Source organism: Heteronotia binoei, chromosome 5 (genome assembly GCF_032191835.1).
Source record: "Heteronotia binoei isolate CCM8104 ecotype False Entrance Well chromosome 5, APGP_CSIRO_Hbin_v1, whole genome shotgun sequence".
Classification (NCBI taxonomy): Eukaryota; Metazoa; Chordata; class Lepidosauria; order Squamata; family Gekkonidae; genus Heteronotia; species Heteronotia binoei.
In genome coordinates this window covers 11,937,867-11,955,449 of record NC_083227.1, presented here as the reverse complement: position 1 = coordinate 11,955,449, position 17,583 = coordinate 11,937,867, and the positions used below count along the sequence as shown (strand labels likewise).

General features: G+C 47.3%; 2 protein-coding genes across 2 annotated transcripts; both read left to right on the top strand.

The window, feature by feature from the left end:
* Positions 1-972: 972 nt before the first annotated feature.
* LOC132571711 (zinc finger protein 560-like) lies at positions 973-8,054 on the top strand. Its single transcript, XM_060238505.1, has 6 exons — positions 973-1,053; positions 2,570-2,699; positions 2,825-3,015; positions 5,437-5,566; positions 7,842-7,931; positions 8,020-8,054. The coding sequence occupies exons 1-6, from the start codon at positions 973-975 to the stop codon at positions 8,052-8,054; spliced, it is 657 nt and encodes a 218-aa protein (XP_060094488.1).
* Positions 8,055-8,154: 100 nt separating this feature from the next.
* LOC132571710 (zinc finger protein ZFP2-like) lies at positions 8,155-9,015 on the top strand. The gene has a single exon (XM_060238504.1). The coding sequence runs from the start codon at positions 8,155-8,157 to the stop codon at positions 9,013-9,015; it is 861 nt and encodes a 286-aa protein (XP_060094487.1).
* Positions 9,016-17,583: the final 8,568 nt, after the last annotated feature.

Genomic DNA, 17,583 nt, shown 5'->3' with positions numbered 1-17,583 from the left:
CATGATAGAGGTTTACAAGATAATGCATGGAATGGAGAAAGTAGAGAAAGAAGTACTTTTCTCCCTTTCTCACAACACAAGAACTCGTGGGCATTCGATGAAATTGCTGAGCAGTCGGGTTAAAACGGATAAAAGGAAGTACTTCTTCACCCAAAGGGTGGTTAACATGTGGAATTCACTGCAACAGGAGGTGGTGGCGGCCACAAGTATAGCCACCTTCAAGAGGGGTTTAGATAAAAATATGGAGCACAGGTCCATCAGTGGCTATTAGCCACAGTGTATGTGTGTATATAACATTTTTTGCCACTGTGTGACACAGAGGGTTGGACTTGATGGGCCGTTGGCCTGATCCAACATGGCTTCTCTTATGTTCTTATGAAACGAGGTTACGTCCTCGGGTCCAAGACTAGCACTACAGCTAAGCAGTTCTGCTGCCTTTCTGTAGGCAGCCAAGGTTTGCATGAAAAGAGCCAGTGATGAAGAAACATTTCCCTCCTCCCCCCTTTCTGATGACCCCGAAGCGGAGGGGAGGGCCTCCAAACCGGGGGATCCCCTGCCCCCACCTGGGGATCGGCAACCCTGTTTCCCAGTAGGAGAACACAGTGCAATAAGGCAGCCTGGACATCTGGGCTGAAAAGCATTTCTTCCCCCATTACCTCCTTCTGGCTCTTTTTCAACATGTCTCCAGCTGGTCTCTCCTGCAGTGTGGGGCTGTCACGGGAAGCTGCCCCCCAAAACAGCCACCGAAGAGCGAAGGGACCCCCCCCCCTCTCTCTGCAAATCTAAAACCTTCTCCTCCGTTCCTTTGCAAATCTACTCTGTTCTTCCATCTGTCTTTGCAAGGATGGTTGCAAGGAACTACATTTCCCAGAAGGCATTGCGAGGCACGACAGAGGCCAACCCTTTCTTTCCCCCAGCGTTTTTTGGGGGGTGGGGGGGTTGCATCGAACAGGAGAAGAAAATTTGGGGAACATGGAATTCCCCAGCGCCTCTCGGCTTTCTCCTTTCCCCCGGTTGGAGGGTGAATTTGACTTTTGCATTTCTGCAAGAAACGTGAGTTTAAAGATTCTTGGGCATGAATCAAGGAAGAGAGAGAAAATGCATTTGAATGGGACTGAAGGAGAGAGAGGACGCCTTCCCGGGCAAGATTTGTGCCCCCCCACTTCCTTTAATGTGTCCCCTGCAACCAACTTTGACTTATTTTATTCTTAAAATTTAGATGGATCCCCCAAGTCTGATCTAGCCGGATTCTTTTGTCTGTTCTTACTAAGCCTTTCTTAGTTGGCTGCACAGGCAATTATTATTTGAATGCTCCATGGCGTTTGGCGATCGTCTGCTCTTGTTATGGTGTTTTCATAGAATCCTAGAGTTGGAAGGGACCCCCCGGGGTCATCTAGTCCAACCCCCTGCACAATGCAGGAAACTCACAAAAATGTCTTCCTTCCCAGGCCTCATCTTGGCAGGAGCTCACAGAAGTGGAGCTCTGGGACCGCTACATGTTATTGTGCTCTTTCTTGCTCTTTGTGTGCCATTGTTCAACCCCCCTGTGAGAATATCACCGAACTCTTTAAGATTTAACAAACTTTCTAATATTCCCCCCCCCCCCCTCAAAAAATGGGAAAAGCCGTAGCTCTGGCAGAGGTTGTCCTTGAAAGGGCAGCTGCTGTGAGAGTCCTCCCAGCCCCACCCACCTCACAGGGTGTCTGTTGTGGGGGAGGAAGGTAAAGGAGATTGTGAGCCGCTCTGAGACTCTTGAGTGGAGGGCGAAATATAATTCCAATGTCGTCGTCGTCTTCTTCTAAAGAAGATGACATTGAATGTATATCCTGCGCTATACTCTGAAGCTCAGAGTCTCAGAGCGGTCACAGTCTCCTTTACCTCCCCCACCCCCCCACACACAACAGACACCCTGTGAGGTGGGTGGGGCTGAGAGAGCTCTTACAGCAGCTGCCCTTTCAAGGACAACTCCTGTGAGAGCTCTGGCTGACCCAAGGCCATTCCAGCAGGTGCAAGTGGAGGAGTGGGAAATTAAACCCGGTTCTCCCAGATAAGAGTCCGCACACTTAACCGCCACACCAAATTGGCTCTCTATTTGGACTGAAAGCAGAAATAATCTGTAGAATCATGTTAATGTATTTGTGAGGTTAAATGCGCAGGGCAGTTTAGTGGACACTGGTGTACAGGGTTTTTTTGTTTAATCAAACAGTGGGAGGGCTTCTAGTGTCCTGGCCCCATTGGTGGACCTCTTGATGGCACCCGGGTTTTTTGGCCACTGTGTGACACAGAGTGTTGGATTGGATGAGCCACTAGCCTGATCCAACATGACTCCTTATATGTTCTTATGTTCTCTTATCATTTACTTGGACTTGACCAAGAAGCCCAGTTTTGTGCAATTTTCTGTACTTATATTTCTTGGAGACTATGGCTCTTCAAAAAGTCAAAGGGATTTTTCTCATCATCAGTTTGATGAATTGGATTCTTTTAATAAATCGAGCAGGCAATGGAGTCCTTCTTTTGCAAGCCCGGGCACAGGAATAGATTATCAACCGGGCCATATTTTCTCTTTCAGAGATCCACAGTGTCCTTTGAGGAGGTAGCTGTAGAATTCACTGAGGCGGAATGGGCTCTGCTGGATCGAGGCCAAAGAAAAGTCTTCTGGGAGGTGATGGAGGAAAATTATGAGACCGTGGCCTCTCTGTGTAAGTCTTTCCCCCCTTCTATTATGAACACAAAAGAGAAGGGGTGTGTGTGTCATCTTCCTTTGGCCCTCACATCCCCAAAGAGTTAAGTTTTTAAAAATTTCCTTTGGGTGTTGCTGTTGCAGGGGACTACATTTCCCAGAAGGACTTGCAAGCACCAGAGAGGTCAACCCTGTGTTTTTTAGGAGTCGAGGGAGTGTTTTTTCCTCAAGGTGGAGAAGGAAATGTATGGGATATGCAGTTCCACAGGGCCTCTCTTCTTCCTTGTTTCCCCTGGCTGGAGGGAGAATTTGGCTTTTGCACGTCTGCAGGAAAGGTGAGTTTAGGATTTCTGTCAGCAGTTTTTGGACAAGAATAGGAGAAGGAGAGAAAATGTGTGAACAGGATTAGAAGAGGAAGAGCGGGCCAGAGGGATCGTTAGGAGAGAGGTTTATGCGTCAGATTTCTGCAGAGAGGGTGGGGGTGGGGTATTTGTGTTTTTATCCACATGAATGTGTTTTCAAAGATCACCTTGGGCTTCTTTTTGTCAGCTAGATGGATCCCTGGTAGGATTGCCAGGTCCAACTCAGAAAATATCTGGGAACTTTTGGGGGTGGAGCCAGGAGACTTTCTCATCCCCAAAATGAATAAAAATACAGCAGTGCAGTTCCTCTGAAGACAGTCTTCATTTCCTTGTCCGCCAGCAGCTAAACTTCCGTTTAATGAAAGTGAACACAAGCACTCTCACAAAAGCAGCCAAAATAAACACAGCTAGTAAGCACACACTTTTGTGATCTCACTGGGGCAATTTACTCACATTGCTGAATATGACAATCTGCTGCATTTTAACCAACTTCTTCAGACTTATAGGAAAACCAAAGAACAGCCTAGGAGATGGCATTTTCCTCCAAACAAACGGAGGGACTGAGAGCGCCATGGTCACCCTACCCTGCTGCAGCTTTCCTGCCAAGATTTAAAGGCACACACACATTCAGAAACACAAACAGTTGCAAGCCTCTTTTAAACCTTGCTGAGGTCTGAAGGCACATGGGGTGGAGCTTCCCTTACTGGCCAGCTGGCTGGTGGTGGGAGGAGCATGAAAAACCAGGGGACCTGGGGACTGGCAAGCCTAATTCTTGGTGTGATCCAGGACTTGAATGGGAAGCAAATTACATCTTTATTTTCACTAAGCTCTAACTGAAAGTTAGCATTTCCTTCCATTGTGCTTGTAGTCAAGAAACCACAGTCTTCGTGGTAGTGCGTGTGACTTTGTCACCGATAGAAATCCCAATATTTTCATTATTTCTCTGAGAAGGGGTCCGTATGCATCACCGGACTGCCAAAGAGGTCCGTGGACCAAGAAAGGTGAAGAACATCACTTTAGAGAGTGATGCCTTCCACCTGTCAACCCCCAAGCGAATGGGCCTTTGGTTTGTTAGGTTTAAAAACAGAACAAAATAGGCCAGATCATGTTTACAGAGCTGGATGCAAGCTTTAGAGCAGGATCGGGAGCCACATGTGGCTCTTTCACACATATTGTGTGGCTCTTGAAACCTCCACCACCCTTTCAGACAGCTTGGAGAAGAAGGCATTTCTCTCTTTAAATCACTTCTCCAAGCCAAGCCAGCTGGCAACTTGGAGAATGCATTTAAAGTTAAAGTTGCTTTCTTTCCACCTCTCCTCCCCCTCTATTTGCTCCTTCCACATGTGGCTCTTTCACACATATTGTGTGGCTCTCAAAGCCCCCACTGCCCTGTTGGCCAGCTTGAGGATGGCATTTCTCTCCAAGCAAGCCAGCAGCTTAAAGAATGCATTTACAGTTGCTTTCTTTCCACCTCTCTTTCCCTCATCCCCCCATCTATCTATTTAGCTATTTTCCTTCCTCCCTCCCTGTCTTGTGGCTCTCAAACATCTGACATTTATTCTATGTGGCTCTTACATTAAGCAAGTCTGGCCACCCCTGCATTTAAAGTTAAAGTTGTTTTCTTTCCAGCTCTCCCCCCCTCCCCTCGATCTTCTCTTCCTTCCTTCCTTCCTTCCTTCCTTCCTTCCTTCCTTCCTTCCTTCCTTCCTTCCTTCCTTCCTTCCTTCCTTCCTTCCTTCCTTCCTTCCTTCCTTCCTTCCTTCCTTCCTCTCCTCCCTCCCTCCCTCCCTCCCTCCCTCCTTCCTTTCCTTCCTTCCTTCCTTCCTTCCTTCCTTCCTTCCTTCCTTCCTTCCTTCCTTCCTTCCTTCCTTCTGTCAAACATCTGACATTCATGTCTTCTGGCTCTCAAATATCTGACATTTATTCTATGTGGCTCTTCCGTTAAGCAAGTTTGGCTATCCCTGCTTTAGAGTAACACAGAACGCCTCTGCAGCCAAAAATATTTAAAGCAGAAACCTCTCAAAGCGCAATTTCCTGTTTATTTCTGGGGTTTAACATGCAAGGTTACTGCTACTAACTACTACTAACATGCAAGGTAACATGCAATGTTATGTCAGCTATACAGTCCCCACCCCCACCCCCAAACACGTTTAATTAGTCTCAAAAAAGAGAAGTCCAGTTCATTGACATGGTCTGAGTTATAATTCTTGGAGAGTTTTAGTCAGCGTATTGTATCTGTCAGAAGCTGAAAAAGAATCGCTGCAATTTTCCTTGTCGTCAGTTTGACATTTTACATTCTGTAATCCGTTGACGGGCCCATGAGATTCTACTTTCTTTCCTGAATAGTTGAAGACAAGAATAGATGATCAACTGGGCCATATTTCCCCCTTTCAGAGATTCACAGTGTCCTTTGAGGAGGTAGCCATGTTCTTCACGGAGGAAGAATGGGCACTCTTGGATGCAGGCCAGAGAAAACTCTACTGGGATGTTACAAAGGAAAATTACGAGATTGTGGCCTCTCTGGGTAAGGATGTTTTCCCTTCTGTTCCCTCATTTTTTCCCCTGGCAACCTCCATATCCTCATGTTCCTCTGTCTCTTTTCCTTATTCTCACCCACCAAACAATCTACCTTTATTGCCTCCTCGCAACTTCACCTTTCCCTCCGTCCCTTCCCCAACAACCTCTACTTGGGGGAAAATCTGACCCAGTTATGCTGTGCCAGCCCCAGCTGCTAGGGTGGGTCCTTTTGCATGGCGCTAGCTGTGTTGGGCACAGTTGCACAGTAGGAAACCTTCAAGGACTTGTAGGGAGTGCCTTATTTCCCCCTGCAGTCCTCTCTCTGTGCTATTTGTTGTTATTTGTCGGCTCCTGCATGCTCCAGTTTTCATGTTTCCTTCTCTATTGCCATTCTAATCACCAATCTTATCTTTTAACTGCTCCCTCCAGGAGAGCTAGTTTTGTGTAGTGGGGAAGTGTACGGGCTTTTATCTGGGAGAATCGGGTTTTATTCCCCCACTCCTCCACTTGCCCATGCTGGAATGGCCTTGGGTTACCCATAGCTCTCGCAGGAGTTGTCCTTGAAAGGGCAGCTGCTGTGAGAGCCCTCTCAGCTCCACCTACCTCACAGGGTGTCTGTTGTGGCGGGGCGGGGGGGGGAAGGTAAAAGGAGATTGTGACCGCTCTGAGATTCAGAGTATAGGGCAGTGTATAAATCCAATATTATTATCATCACCATTATCACCATCACCATCATCTTCTTCTCTTCCTCCTCCTCTTCTTCTCCTCCTTCTTCTCCTTCTTCTCCTCCTCCTCCTTCTCCTCCTCCTCTTCTTCTCCTCCTTCTTCTCCTCCTCCTTCTCCTCCTCCTTCTTTTCCTCCTCCCTCTCCTTCTCCTCTTTCTCCTTCTCCAATAATTTGTTTGCTTTATACTCCACTTTTCTTTCCAATAATGGTTCAAAAGAAGCTTGCAGAATTCTTTGCTCCTCCATTTTATCCTCACAATGACTCTGTGAGGGAGGTTAGCATGCTTGTGTGTTTTTGGCCCAAAGTCACCCAGTTGGCTTCCAGAGCAGAGTGGGAATTCGAATCTGAGTCTGCCAAGATATTTTCTGAAACTGCTGGACCACACTGGCTTGAGCAGTGTGGCGGTGTAGAACAGTAGCAAGCAGCCAGTCCTGGGTGAGTCATGCAAGTGGTGTGGTATCAAGTGGCCTGGCTCCAATTACTGCTGCACCTGGCCCAGAGGAGGCTTCTAAAGGGCACTATCACCTGCCCCTGCCTCTAACTAACAGAAACCAAGGCTTGAAGGCTGACAATATTGTGTGGTGACCTTGCAATGGCCACTGCATTTTTTATGTTACAGGCACTGCTTCTAGTATTTTGGGGTGTTATGCTTTAAAAGATTTTTCTACAAGACTGCATCATTTTCCAGGTTTGTAGAAAGATCTAGCTTGTCTGTCCATGTCTCTAATCTCTGGATTTAAGCGTTTCGATATTTTATTCCTTTCAGATTACCGAAAAGTATTCCAATAGAATTCAGGTGTTTTTGAAAACATTTCTTATTCTGTTTTATGTGTGCCCTAACACCAGAGAACATATTAACCTTAAAAGTGATCTTAAGAGCAAGTAATTGTAACAAAAACAAGAAATCGCCTCCCTTTTCCTTTAGTCACCATGGTCTCTTTTTCCAAGTTATACTGGTGTGTGGTTAATATCGATGTAGGTTTTCATAGAAGGTATATTCACTGCTATGAACATAAGAGAATCCATGTCAGATCACGCCAATGGCCCATCCAGTCCAACACTCTGTGTCACACAGTGGTCAAAAAACCCAGGTGCTATCAGAGGTCCACCAGTGTGGCCAGGACATTAGAAGCCCTCCCCACTGTGCCCCCCCCCCAAGCACCCAAGAGCATCACTGCTCCGGACAAAGAGGTTCCATGGATACCCAGTGGCTAACGGCCACTGATGGACCTCTGCTCCATATGTTTTTCCAGTTCTCTCTTGAAGCCATCTATGCATGTAGCCACCACCACCTCCCGTGGCAGCGAATCCCATGTCTTGATCACCCTTTGGGTGAAGAAGTACGTCCTTTTATCCGTTCTAACCCGACTGCTCAGCAATTTCACTGAGTGCCCACGAGTTCTAGTATTGTGAGAAAGGGAGAAAAGGACTTCTTTCTCTACTTTCTCCACCCCATGCATAATCTTGTAAACTCTCTCAGTTTGTTAGCTGCTCAGTTGGTTAGCTGGTGTTTGCACCTTTTCATAATTAGTTGATTCCTGTCTCTCTTTTTGCAGCTGGAGATGTGAGGGAAATGATGAGCGAAAGGGACTCAGGAAGGAGACTTGTGGGAAAAGACAACAATCTGCAGGTGGAGGCAATATCAGGTGATGAAGCGGTGTCAGCAGGACTCTGCAGAACGGAAAGGGAAGCAGGAGAGAAGCAAGGGAAGGATATGGTTGTTTGCGAGGGCAGAAATAATCCTGAGGCCTCTGCCCAAGACAAGATAAGGCCTAATGCAGCTGTGAATCAGAAAGGGTGCCATTACAATTTAAACGTTGAAACATATGGGGATGGTACAGCTTGCTGGAAAATGTATAATTGCTTGGAATGTGGAAAAGCTTCCATTGGAGTAGTGCACTAACTAGGCATCAAAGGAAACACACAGGGGAGAAGCCGTATAAATGCTTGGTGTGTGGAAAGTGCTTTTCTCGGAATAGCCACCTAACTGCCCATCGAAAGATTCACACAGGGGAGCAGCCATTTAAATGCCTGGAGTGCGGAAAGTGCTTCTCTCAGAATTACAGCCTAACTAAACATCAAAAGGTTCACACAGGGGAGAAGCCATATAAATGTTTGGAGTGCGGGAAGTGCTTTTCTCGGAATATCCACCTAACCGCACATCAAAGGATCCACACAGGAGAGAAGCCATATACATGCTTGGAGTGTGGAAGGGGCTTCTCTCAGAACAGCAGCCTAACTGCCCATCTAAAGATCCACACAGGGGAGAAGCCATATAAATGCTTGGAGTGTGGAAGGAGCTTTTATCGGAACACCCACCTAACGTCACATCTAAGAATTCACACAGGGGAGAAGCCATATAAATGCCTGGAGTGTGGAAAGTGCTTCTCTCTGAATTCCAGTCTGACTGAACATCAAAAGACTCACACAGGGGAGAAGCCATATAAATGTTTGGAGTGTGGAAAGTGCTTCTATAAGAACAGCAGCCTAACTGTACATCAAAAGATTCACACAGGGGAGAAGCCATATAAATGTTTGGACTGTGGAAAGTGTTTTTCTCAGAATGGTAACCTGAACACACATCGAAAGATTCACACAGGGGAGAAGCCATATAAATGTCCGGAGTGTGGAAGGTGCTTCTCCCAGAGTGGCCATCTAAGTGAACACCAAAGGATTCGTGCATGGAGCAGTCACATAAATGCTTGGAGTGCGGAAAATGCTTTTCTGTGATTAGGAACCTGACGAAACATCACAAGATGCACGCAGGGGAAAAGCCATATAAATTCCTGGAGTGTTGAAAGTACTTTTCTGCAAATGACAATTTAACTAACGATTTAAAAATTCACATAGTGGATCCCCAGGTTGGAGGGAGAATTTGGCTTTTGCAAGTCTGCAGGAAATTTGAGTTTCAGATTTCCCAAAGCAGGTCTTCAGCAAGAATAAGGGAGGGGAGAGAAAAATGTTTGAATGGGACTAAAAGAGGGAACAGAAGGAGGAGAGAGGCTTCCCTGGACAACAAGAAGAAGAAGAAGACTGTAGATTTATACCCTGCCCTTCTCTCTGAATCAGAGTCTCAGAGGAGCTCACAATCTCCTTTACCTTCCTCCCCCACAACATACACCCTGTGAGGTGGGTGGGGCTGAGAGATCTCTCACAGCAGCTGCCCTTTCAAGGACAACTCCTACGAGAGCTATGGCTGACCCAAGGCCATTCCAGCAGGTGCAAGTGGAGGAGTGGGGAATCAAACCTGGTTCTCCCAGATAAGAGTCCGCACACTTCACCACTACACCAAACTGGTATTCTGTGGGAGGGGGGCTTCTTTTTCTACCCATTCGAATGTGTTCCCTGCAACCAGCCTTGGCTTATTTTATTATTAAAACTTAGATGGAACCTCAGTCTGATCCCTCAAGTTAATTGTCTGTTCTTACTGGGACCTTCTTAGTTGGCTACGCTGGCAGTCTTATTTTTTGCTAACCCGCCTGGGGGCTTTTGGCTATATTCTGCTCTTGTAGTGGTATTTTCAGAATAGACCAGGGGTGTCAAACATGCTGCTTGGGGGCTGAATCAGGCCCCAGGAGGGCTCCTTTCAGGCCCCCCAAGCTCAATCGGACAGGAGCTACAGAACAAAGCCTCTATTTTCTCCATTGGCTGAGGCTCCTCGAGGAGGAAGGGAGGGAGGGATAGTTTGTTTTGCCAGGCTCTCTCAATCACACAGCAGAGCTACTGAGCCAAACCTCTCTTCCTTCTATTGGCTGAGGTTCCCCCCCCCCCAATCCTGGTCCCCTGGGGAAGGAAGGAAAGAGGAACGAAAAACAAAGAAGGGAAAGAAACGTAACCCAAAAGCTGGAGTAAGAAAGCTGAAAGGTTAATATGCAATTAAAGGGCCAAACATTAAAAACAAAGTGTAAAATAAATCATAAGCCAGCATACATGTATTTCTTGTAGAAAGCTAAAACCATTTAAGGGCCCATCATAAGCCTCTATCCTATGTACAATCATAAAACCGTAAAAAATGGGAACCCACTCAACTTGACCTGATGCGTTTCGACCTAGACTGGTCTTCTTCAGAGGTCAGAAAGGTAAGAACATAACAGAAGCCATGTTAGATCAGGCCAGTGGCCCATCCAGTCCAACACTCTGTGTCACATAAGAACATAAGAGAAGCCATGTTGGCTCAGGCCAGTGGCCCCTCCAGTCCAACACTCTGTGTCACATAAGAACATAAGAGAAGCCCTGTTGGATCAGGCCAATGGCCCCTCCAGTCCAACACTCTGTGTCACATAAGAACATAAGAGAAGCCCTGTTGGCTCAGGCCAGTGGCCCCTCCAGTCCAACACTCTGTGTCACATAAGAACATAAGAGAAGCCATGTTGGCTCAGGCCAGTGGCCCATCCAGTCCAACACTCTGTGTCACACAGTGGCCCCCCCAAATTTTTTTGTAAATATATATATATACACACACACACGCATATACACACTGTGGCTAATAGCCACTGATGGACCTCTGCTCCATATTTTTATCTAACCCCCTCTTGAAGGTGGCCATGCTTGTGGCCGCCACCACCTCCTCTGGCAGTGAATTCCACATGTTAATCACCCTTTGGGTGAAGAAGGACTTCCTTTTATCCGTTTTAACCTGACTGCTCAGCAATTTCATCGAATGCCCACGAGTTCTTGTAAGTACACATATTGGCTCACAATGCAGAACAGAATAAAACAATGGAACAATGCTGGACCACAAGGAAATTTAGTGAAGTGACAAAGGCTTAGAGATATTCTTGAGGCCTCTTATTCTACAGCCGTATGTCTTAATCAAGGGCATACATACTGCATCCAGTGTCTTATTGTATGCCACGTGGTCCAGAATTGATCAAGATAGGTCAAGTTGAGTGGCTTCCCATTGTGGTTTTATGACTGCACATAGGAGAGAGGCTTATGATGGGCCCTTAAATGGTTTTAGCTTTCCGCAATAAATTCATGCCTGTTGGTTTATGATTTATTTTTACACTTTGTTTTTAATGAAGAAAGGAAAGAGGCAGAGCTCCCTTTGCCCCGTTGCCTGGAGCACACGGGATCGATACAAAGAAAGCACCATGAAGACCGGCAGGCGCTAATGTTTTAATCATGTTTGTTTTAAAATGTTTAATTGCGTTTGTGTCCTTCATAAAGTTCATATCTCTGCTACCTGGCATTGCATTTTATGACACACCTGGCCTGGCCTGACAAAGTCTCATTTACATCCAGCCTTCGTAACGAATGAGTTCGACACCCCAATAAGAACATAACATAAGAGAAGCCATGTTGGATCAGGCCAGTGGCCCGTCCAGTCCAACACTCTGAGTCACAGAAGAACATAAGAGAAGCCATGTTGGATCAGGCCAATGGCCCATCCAGCCCAACACTCTGTGTCACATAAGAACATAAGAGAAGCTCTGTTGGATCAAGCCAATGGCCCATCCAGTCCAACACTCTGAGTCACATAAGAACATAAGAGAAGCCATGTTGGATCAGGCCAATGGCCCATCCAGCCCAACACTCTGTGTCACATAAGAACATAAGAGAAGCTCTGTTGGATCAAGCCAATGGCCCATCCAGTCCAACACTCTGAGTCACATAAGAACATAAGAGAAGCCATGTTGGATCAGGCCAGTGGCCCATCCAGCCCAACACTCTGTGTCACATAAGAACATAAGAGAAGCCTGTTGGATCAGGCCAGTGCCCATCCAGTCCAACACTCTGCATCACATAACAACATAAGAGAAGCCCTGTTGGATCAGGCCAGTGGCCCATCCAGTCCAACACTCTGCATCACATAACAACATAAGAGAAGCCCTGTTGGATCAGGCCAGTGGCCCATCCAGTCCAACACTCTGCATCACATAACAACATAAGAGAAGCCCTGTTGGATCAGGCCAGTGGCCCATCCAGTCCAACACTCTGCATCACATAACAACATAAGAGAAGCCCTGTTGGATCAGGCCAGTGGCCCATCCAGTCCAACACTCTGCATCACATAACAACATAAGAGAAGCCCTGTTGGATCAGGCCAGTGGCCCATCCAGTCCAACACTCTGCATCACATAACAACATAAGAGAAGCCCTGTTGGATCAGGCCAGTGGCCCATCCAGTCCAACACTCTGAGTCACAGAAGAACATAAGAGAAGCCCTGTTGGATCAGGCCAATGGCCCATCCAGCCCAACACTCTGTGTCACATAAGAACATAAGAGAAGCCCTGTTGGATCAGGCCAGTGGCCCATCCAGTCCAACACTCTGCATCACATAACAACATAAGAGAAGCCTGTTGGATCAGGCCAGTGGCCCATCCAGTCCAACACTCTGCATCACATAACAACATAAGAGAAGCCCTGTTGGATCAGGCCAGTGGCCCATCCAGTCCAACACTCTGCATCACATAACAACATAAGAGAAGCCCTGTTGGATCAGGCCAGTGGCCCATCCAGTCCAACACTCTGCATCACATAACAACATAAGAGAAGCCCTGTTGGATCAGGCCAGTGGCCCATCCAGTCCAACACTCTGCATCACATAACAACATAAGAGAAGCCCTGTTGGATCAGGCCAGTGGCCCATCCAGTCCAACACTCTGCATCACATAACAACATAAGAGAAGCCCTGTTGGATCAGGCCAGTGGCCCATCCAGTCCAACACTCTGCATCACATAACAACATAAGAGAAGCCCTGTTGGATCAGGCCAGTGGCCCATCCAGTCCAACACTCTGAGTCACAGAAGAACATAAGAGAAGCCATGTTGGATCAGGCCAATGGCCCATCCAGCCCAACACTCTGTGTCACATAAGAACATAAGAGAAGCCCTGTTGGATCAGGCCAGTGGCCCATCCAGTCCAACACTCTGCATCACATAACAACATAAGAGAAGCCCTGTTGGATCAGGCCAGTGGCCCATCCAGTCCAACACTCTGCATCACATAACAACATAAGAGAAGCCCTGTTGGATCAGGCCAGTGGCCCATCCAGTCCAACACTCTGCATCACATAACAACATAAGAGAAGCCCTGTTGGATCAGGCCAGTGGCCCATCCAGTCCAACACTCTGAGTCACAGAAGAACATAAGAGAAGCCCTGTTGGATCAGGCCAATGGCCCATCCAGCCCAACACTCTGTGTCACATAAGAACATAAGAGAAGCCCTGTTGGATCAGGCCAGTGGCCCATCCAGTCCAACACTCTGCATCACATAACAACATAAGAGAAGCCCTGTTGGATCAGGCCAGTGGCCCATCCAGTCCAACACTCTGCATCACATAACAACATAAGAGAAGCCCTGTTGGATCAGGCCAGTGGCCCCTCCAGTCCAACACTCTGCATCACATAACAACATAAGAGAAGCCCTGTTGGATCAGGCCAGTGGCCCATCCAGTCCAACACTCTGCATCACATAACAACATAAGAGAAGCCCTGTTGGATCAGGCCAGTGGCCCATCCAGTCCAACACTCTGCATCACATAACAACATAAGAGAAGCCCTGTTGGATCAGGCCAGTGGCCCATCCAGTCCAACACTCTGCATCACATAACAACATAAGAGAAGCCCTGTTGGATCAGGCCAGTGGCCCATCCAGTCCAACACTCTGAGTCACAGAAGAACATAAGAGAAGCCCTGTTGGATCAGGCCAATGGCCCATCCAGCCCAACACTCTGTGTCACATAAGAACATAAGAGAAGCCCTGTTGGATCAGGCCAGTGGCCCATCCAGTCCAACACTCTGCATCACATAACAACATAAGAGAAGCCCTGTTGGATCAGGCCAGTGGCCCATCCAGTCCAACACTCTGCATCACATAACAACATAAGAGAAGCCCTGTTGGATCAGGCCAGTGGCCCATCCAGTCCAACACTCTGCATCACATAACAACATAAGAGAAGCCCTGTTGGATCAGGCCAGTGGCCCATCCAGTCCAACACTCTGCATCACATAACAACATAAGAGAAGGCCTGTTGGATCAGGCCAGTGGCCCATCCAGTCCAACACTCTGCATCACATAACAACATAAGAGAAGCCCTGTTGGATCAGGCCAGTGGCCCATCCAGTCCAACACTCTGCATCACATAACAACATAAGAGAAGCCCTGTTGGATCAGGCCAGTGGCCCATCCAGTCCAACACTCTGAGTCACAGAAGAACATAAGAGAAGCCATGTTGGATCAGGCCAATGGCCCATCCAGCCCAACACTCTGTGTCACATAAGAACATAAGAGAAGCCCTGTTGGATCAGGCCAGTGGCCCATCCAGTCCAACACTCTGCATCACATAACAACATAAGAGAAGCCCTGTTGGATCAGGCCAGTGGCCCATCCAGTCCAACACTCTGAGTCACAGAAGAACATAAGAGAAGCCATGTTGGATCAGGCCAATGGCCCATCCAGCCCAACACTCTGTGTCCAATAAGAACATAAGAGAAGCCCTGTTGGATCAGGCCAATGACCCCTCCAGTCCAACACTCTGTGTCACATAAGAACATAAGAGAAGCCCTGTTGGATCAGGCCAGTGGCCCATCCAGTCCAACACTCTGCATCACATAAGAACATAAGAGAAGCCATGTTGGATCAGGCCAGTGGCCCATCCAGTCCAACACTCTGTGTCACATAAGAACATAAGAGAAGCCTTGTTGAATCAGGCCAGTGGCCCGTCCAGTCCAACACTCTGAGTCACAGAAGAACATAAGAGAAGCCATGTTGGATCAGGCCAATGGCCCATCCAGCCCAACACTCTGTGTCACATAAGAACATAAGAGAAGCCCTGTTGGATCAGGCCAGTGGCCCATCCAGTCCAACACTCTGCATCACATAACAACATAAGAGAAGCCCTGTTGGATCAGGCCAGTGGCCCATCCAGTCCAACACTCTGAGTCACAGAAGAACATAAGAGAAGCCATGTTGGATCAGGCCAATGGCCCATCCAGCCCAACACTCTGTGTCCAATAAGAACATAAGAGAAGCCCTGTTGGATCAGGCCAATGACCCCTCCAGTCCAACACTCTGTGTCACATAAGAACATAAGAGAAGCCCTGTTGGATCAGGCCAGTGGCCCATCCAGTCAAACACTCTGCATCACATAAGAACATAAGAGAAGCCATGTTGGATCAGGCCAGTGGCCCATCCAGTCCAACACTCTGTGTCACATAAGAACATAAGAGAAGCCTTGTTGAATCAGGCCAATGGCCCATCCAGTCCAACACTCTGAGTCACAGAAGAACATAAGATAAGTCATGTTGGATCAGCACAATGGCCCATCCAGCCCAACACTCTGTGTCACATAAGAACATAAGAGAAGCTCTGTTGGATCAGGCCAATGGCCCATCCAGTCCAACACTCTGAGTCACATAAGAACATAAGAGGAGCCATGTTGGATCAGGCCAATGGCCCCTCCAGTCCAACACTCTGAGTCACATAAGAGAAGCCCTGTTGGATCAGGCCAACGGCCCCTCCAGTCCAACACTCTGTGTCACATAAGAACATAAGAGAAGCCATGTTGGATCAGGCCAATGGCCCATCCAGTCCAACACTCTGTGTCACATAAGAACATAAGAGAAGCCCTGTTGGATCAGGCCAGTGGCCCGTCCAGTCCAACACTCTGAGTCACAGAAGAACATAAGATAAGTCATGTTGGATCAGCACAATGGCCCATCCAGCCCAACACTCTGTGTCACATAAGAACATAAGAGAAGCTCTGTTGGATCAGGCCAATGGCCCATCCAGTCCAACACTCTGAGTCACATAAGAACATAAGAGGAGCCATGTTGGATCAGGCCAATGGCCCCTCCAGTCCAACACTCTGAGTCACATAAGAGAAGCCCTGTTGGATCAGGCCAATGGCCCCTCCAGTCCAACACTCTGTGTCACATAAGAACATAAGAGAAGCCATGTTGGATCAGGCCAATGGCCCATCCAGTCCAACACTCTGTGTCACATAAGAACATAAAAGAAACCATGTTGGATCAGGCCAAAGGCCCATCCAGTCCAACAATCTGTGTCACACAGTGGCCAAAAAAAAAGGCCCATCGAGAGGTTCACCAGTGGGGCTAGAAGTCCTTCTGCTATGCCCTCCCCTCAGCACAAGAATACAGAGCATCACTGCCCCAGACAGAGAGTTCCAACAATAAGCTGTGGCTAATAGGTGATTTTAACTACCCGCAGATTGATTGGGTCAATATGTGTTCTGGTCAAGAGAAAGAGATTGAGTTTCCTGATGCTCTCAATGACTGTGCTATGGAGCAGATGGTCTCAGAACCTACCAGGGGTGGGGCGATCCTGGATTTGGTCTTAAGTAATGCCCAAGACTTGGTGAGAGATGTTAAAGTGATTGCACCGCTTGGGAGCAGTGACCATAACATTATTGATTTCACCATTTGTACAAATAGAGAGTTGCCCCAAAAGACCAGCACGACCACATTTAACTTTAAAAGTGGTAAATTCTCTGAGATGAGGAGGCATGTGAAGAGGAAACTGAAAGGAAAGGTAAATACAGTCAAAACCCTTGGGGAAGCTTGGAGGCTATTTAAAACTACAATCCTAGAAGCTCAGATAAATATATATACCACAAGTTAGGAAAGGCACAAACAGGTATAAGAAAAGGCCTGCATGGTTAACAAACAAAGTAATGGAAGCTGTAAAAGGTAAGAAGGACTCCTTTAAGCAGTGAAAAGCTAGTCCGAGTGAGATTAATAAAAGGGAACATAGGCTGTGGCAAATCAAATGCAAGACTGTGATCAGGCAGGCAGAAAAGGACTATGAGGAGCATATTGCAAAAAACAAAAGACCAACAATAAAAATTTCTTCAAATATATTAGAAGCAGGAAACCAGCCAGGGAGGCAGTGGGGCCCTTGGATGACCAAGGGGTCAAAGGATTACTGAAGGAGGATACGGAAATGGCTGAGAAGCTGAATGCATTTTTTTGCCTCCGTCTTCACTGTGGAAGACAAGAAGTGTTTGCCCGCTCCAGAACCACTAATTTTGGAAGGGGTGTTGAAAGACCTGAGTCAGATTGAGGTGACAAGAGAGGAGGTCCTATAACTGATAGATGAATTAAAAACTAATAAGTCACCAGGTCCGGATGGCATACATCCAAGAGTAATGAAAGAACTCAAAGTTGAACTTGTGGATCTTTCACTGATATCTGCCTTTGTTCCTGAGGACTGGAAGGTAGCAAATGTCACCCCCATCTTTAAAAAGGGTTCCAGAGGAGATCCGGGAAATTACAGGCCAGTCAGTCTGACTTCAATACCGGGAAAGTTGGTAGAAAGCATTATCAAGGACAG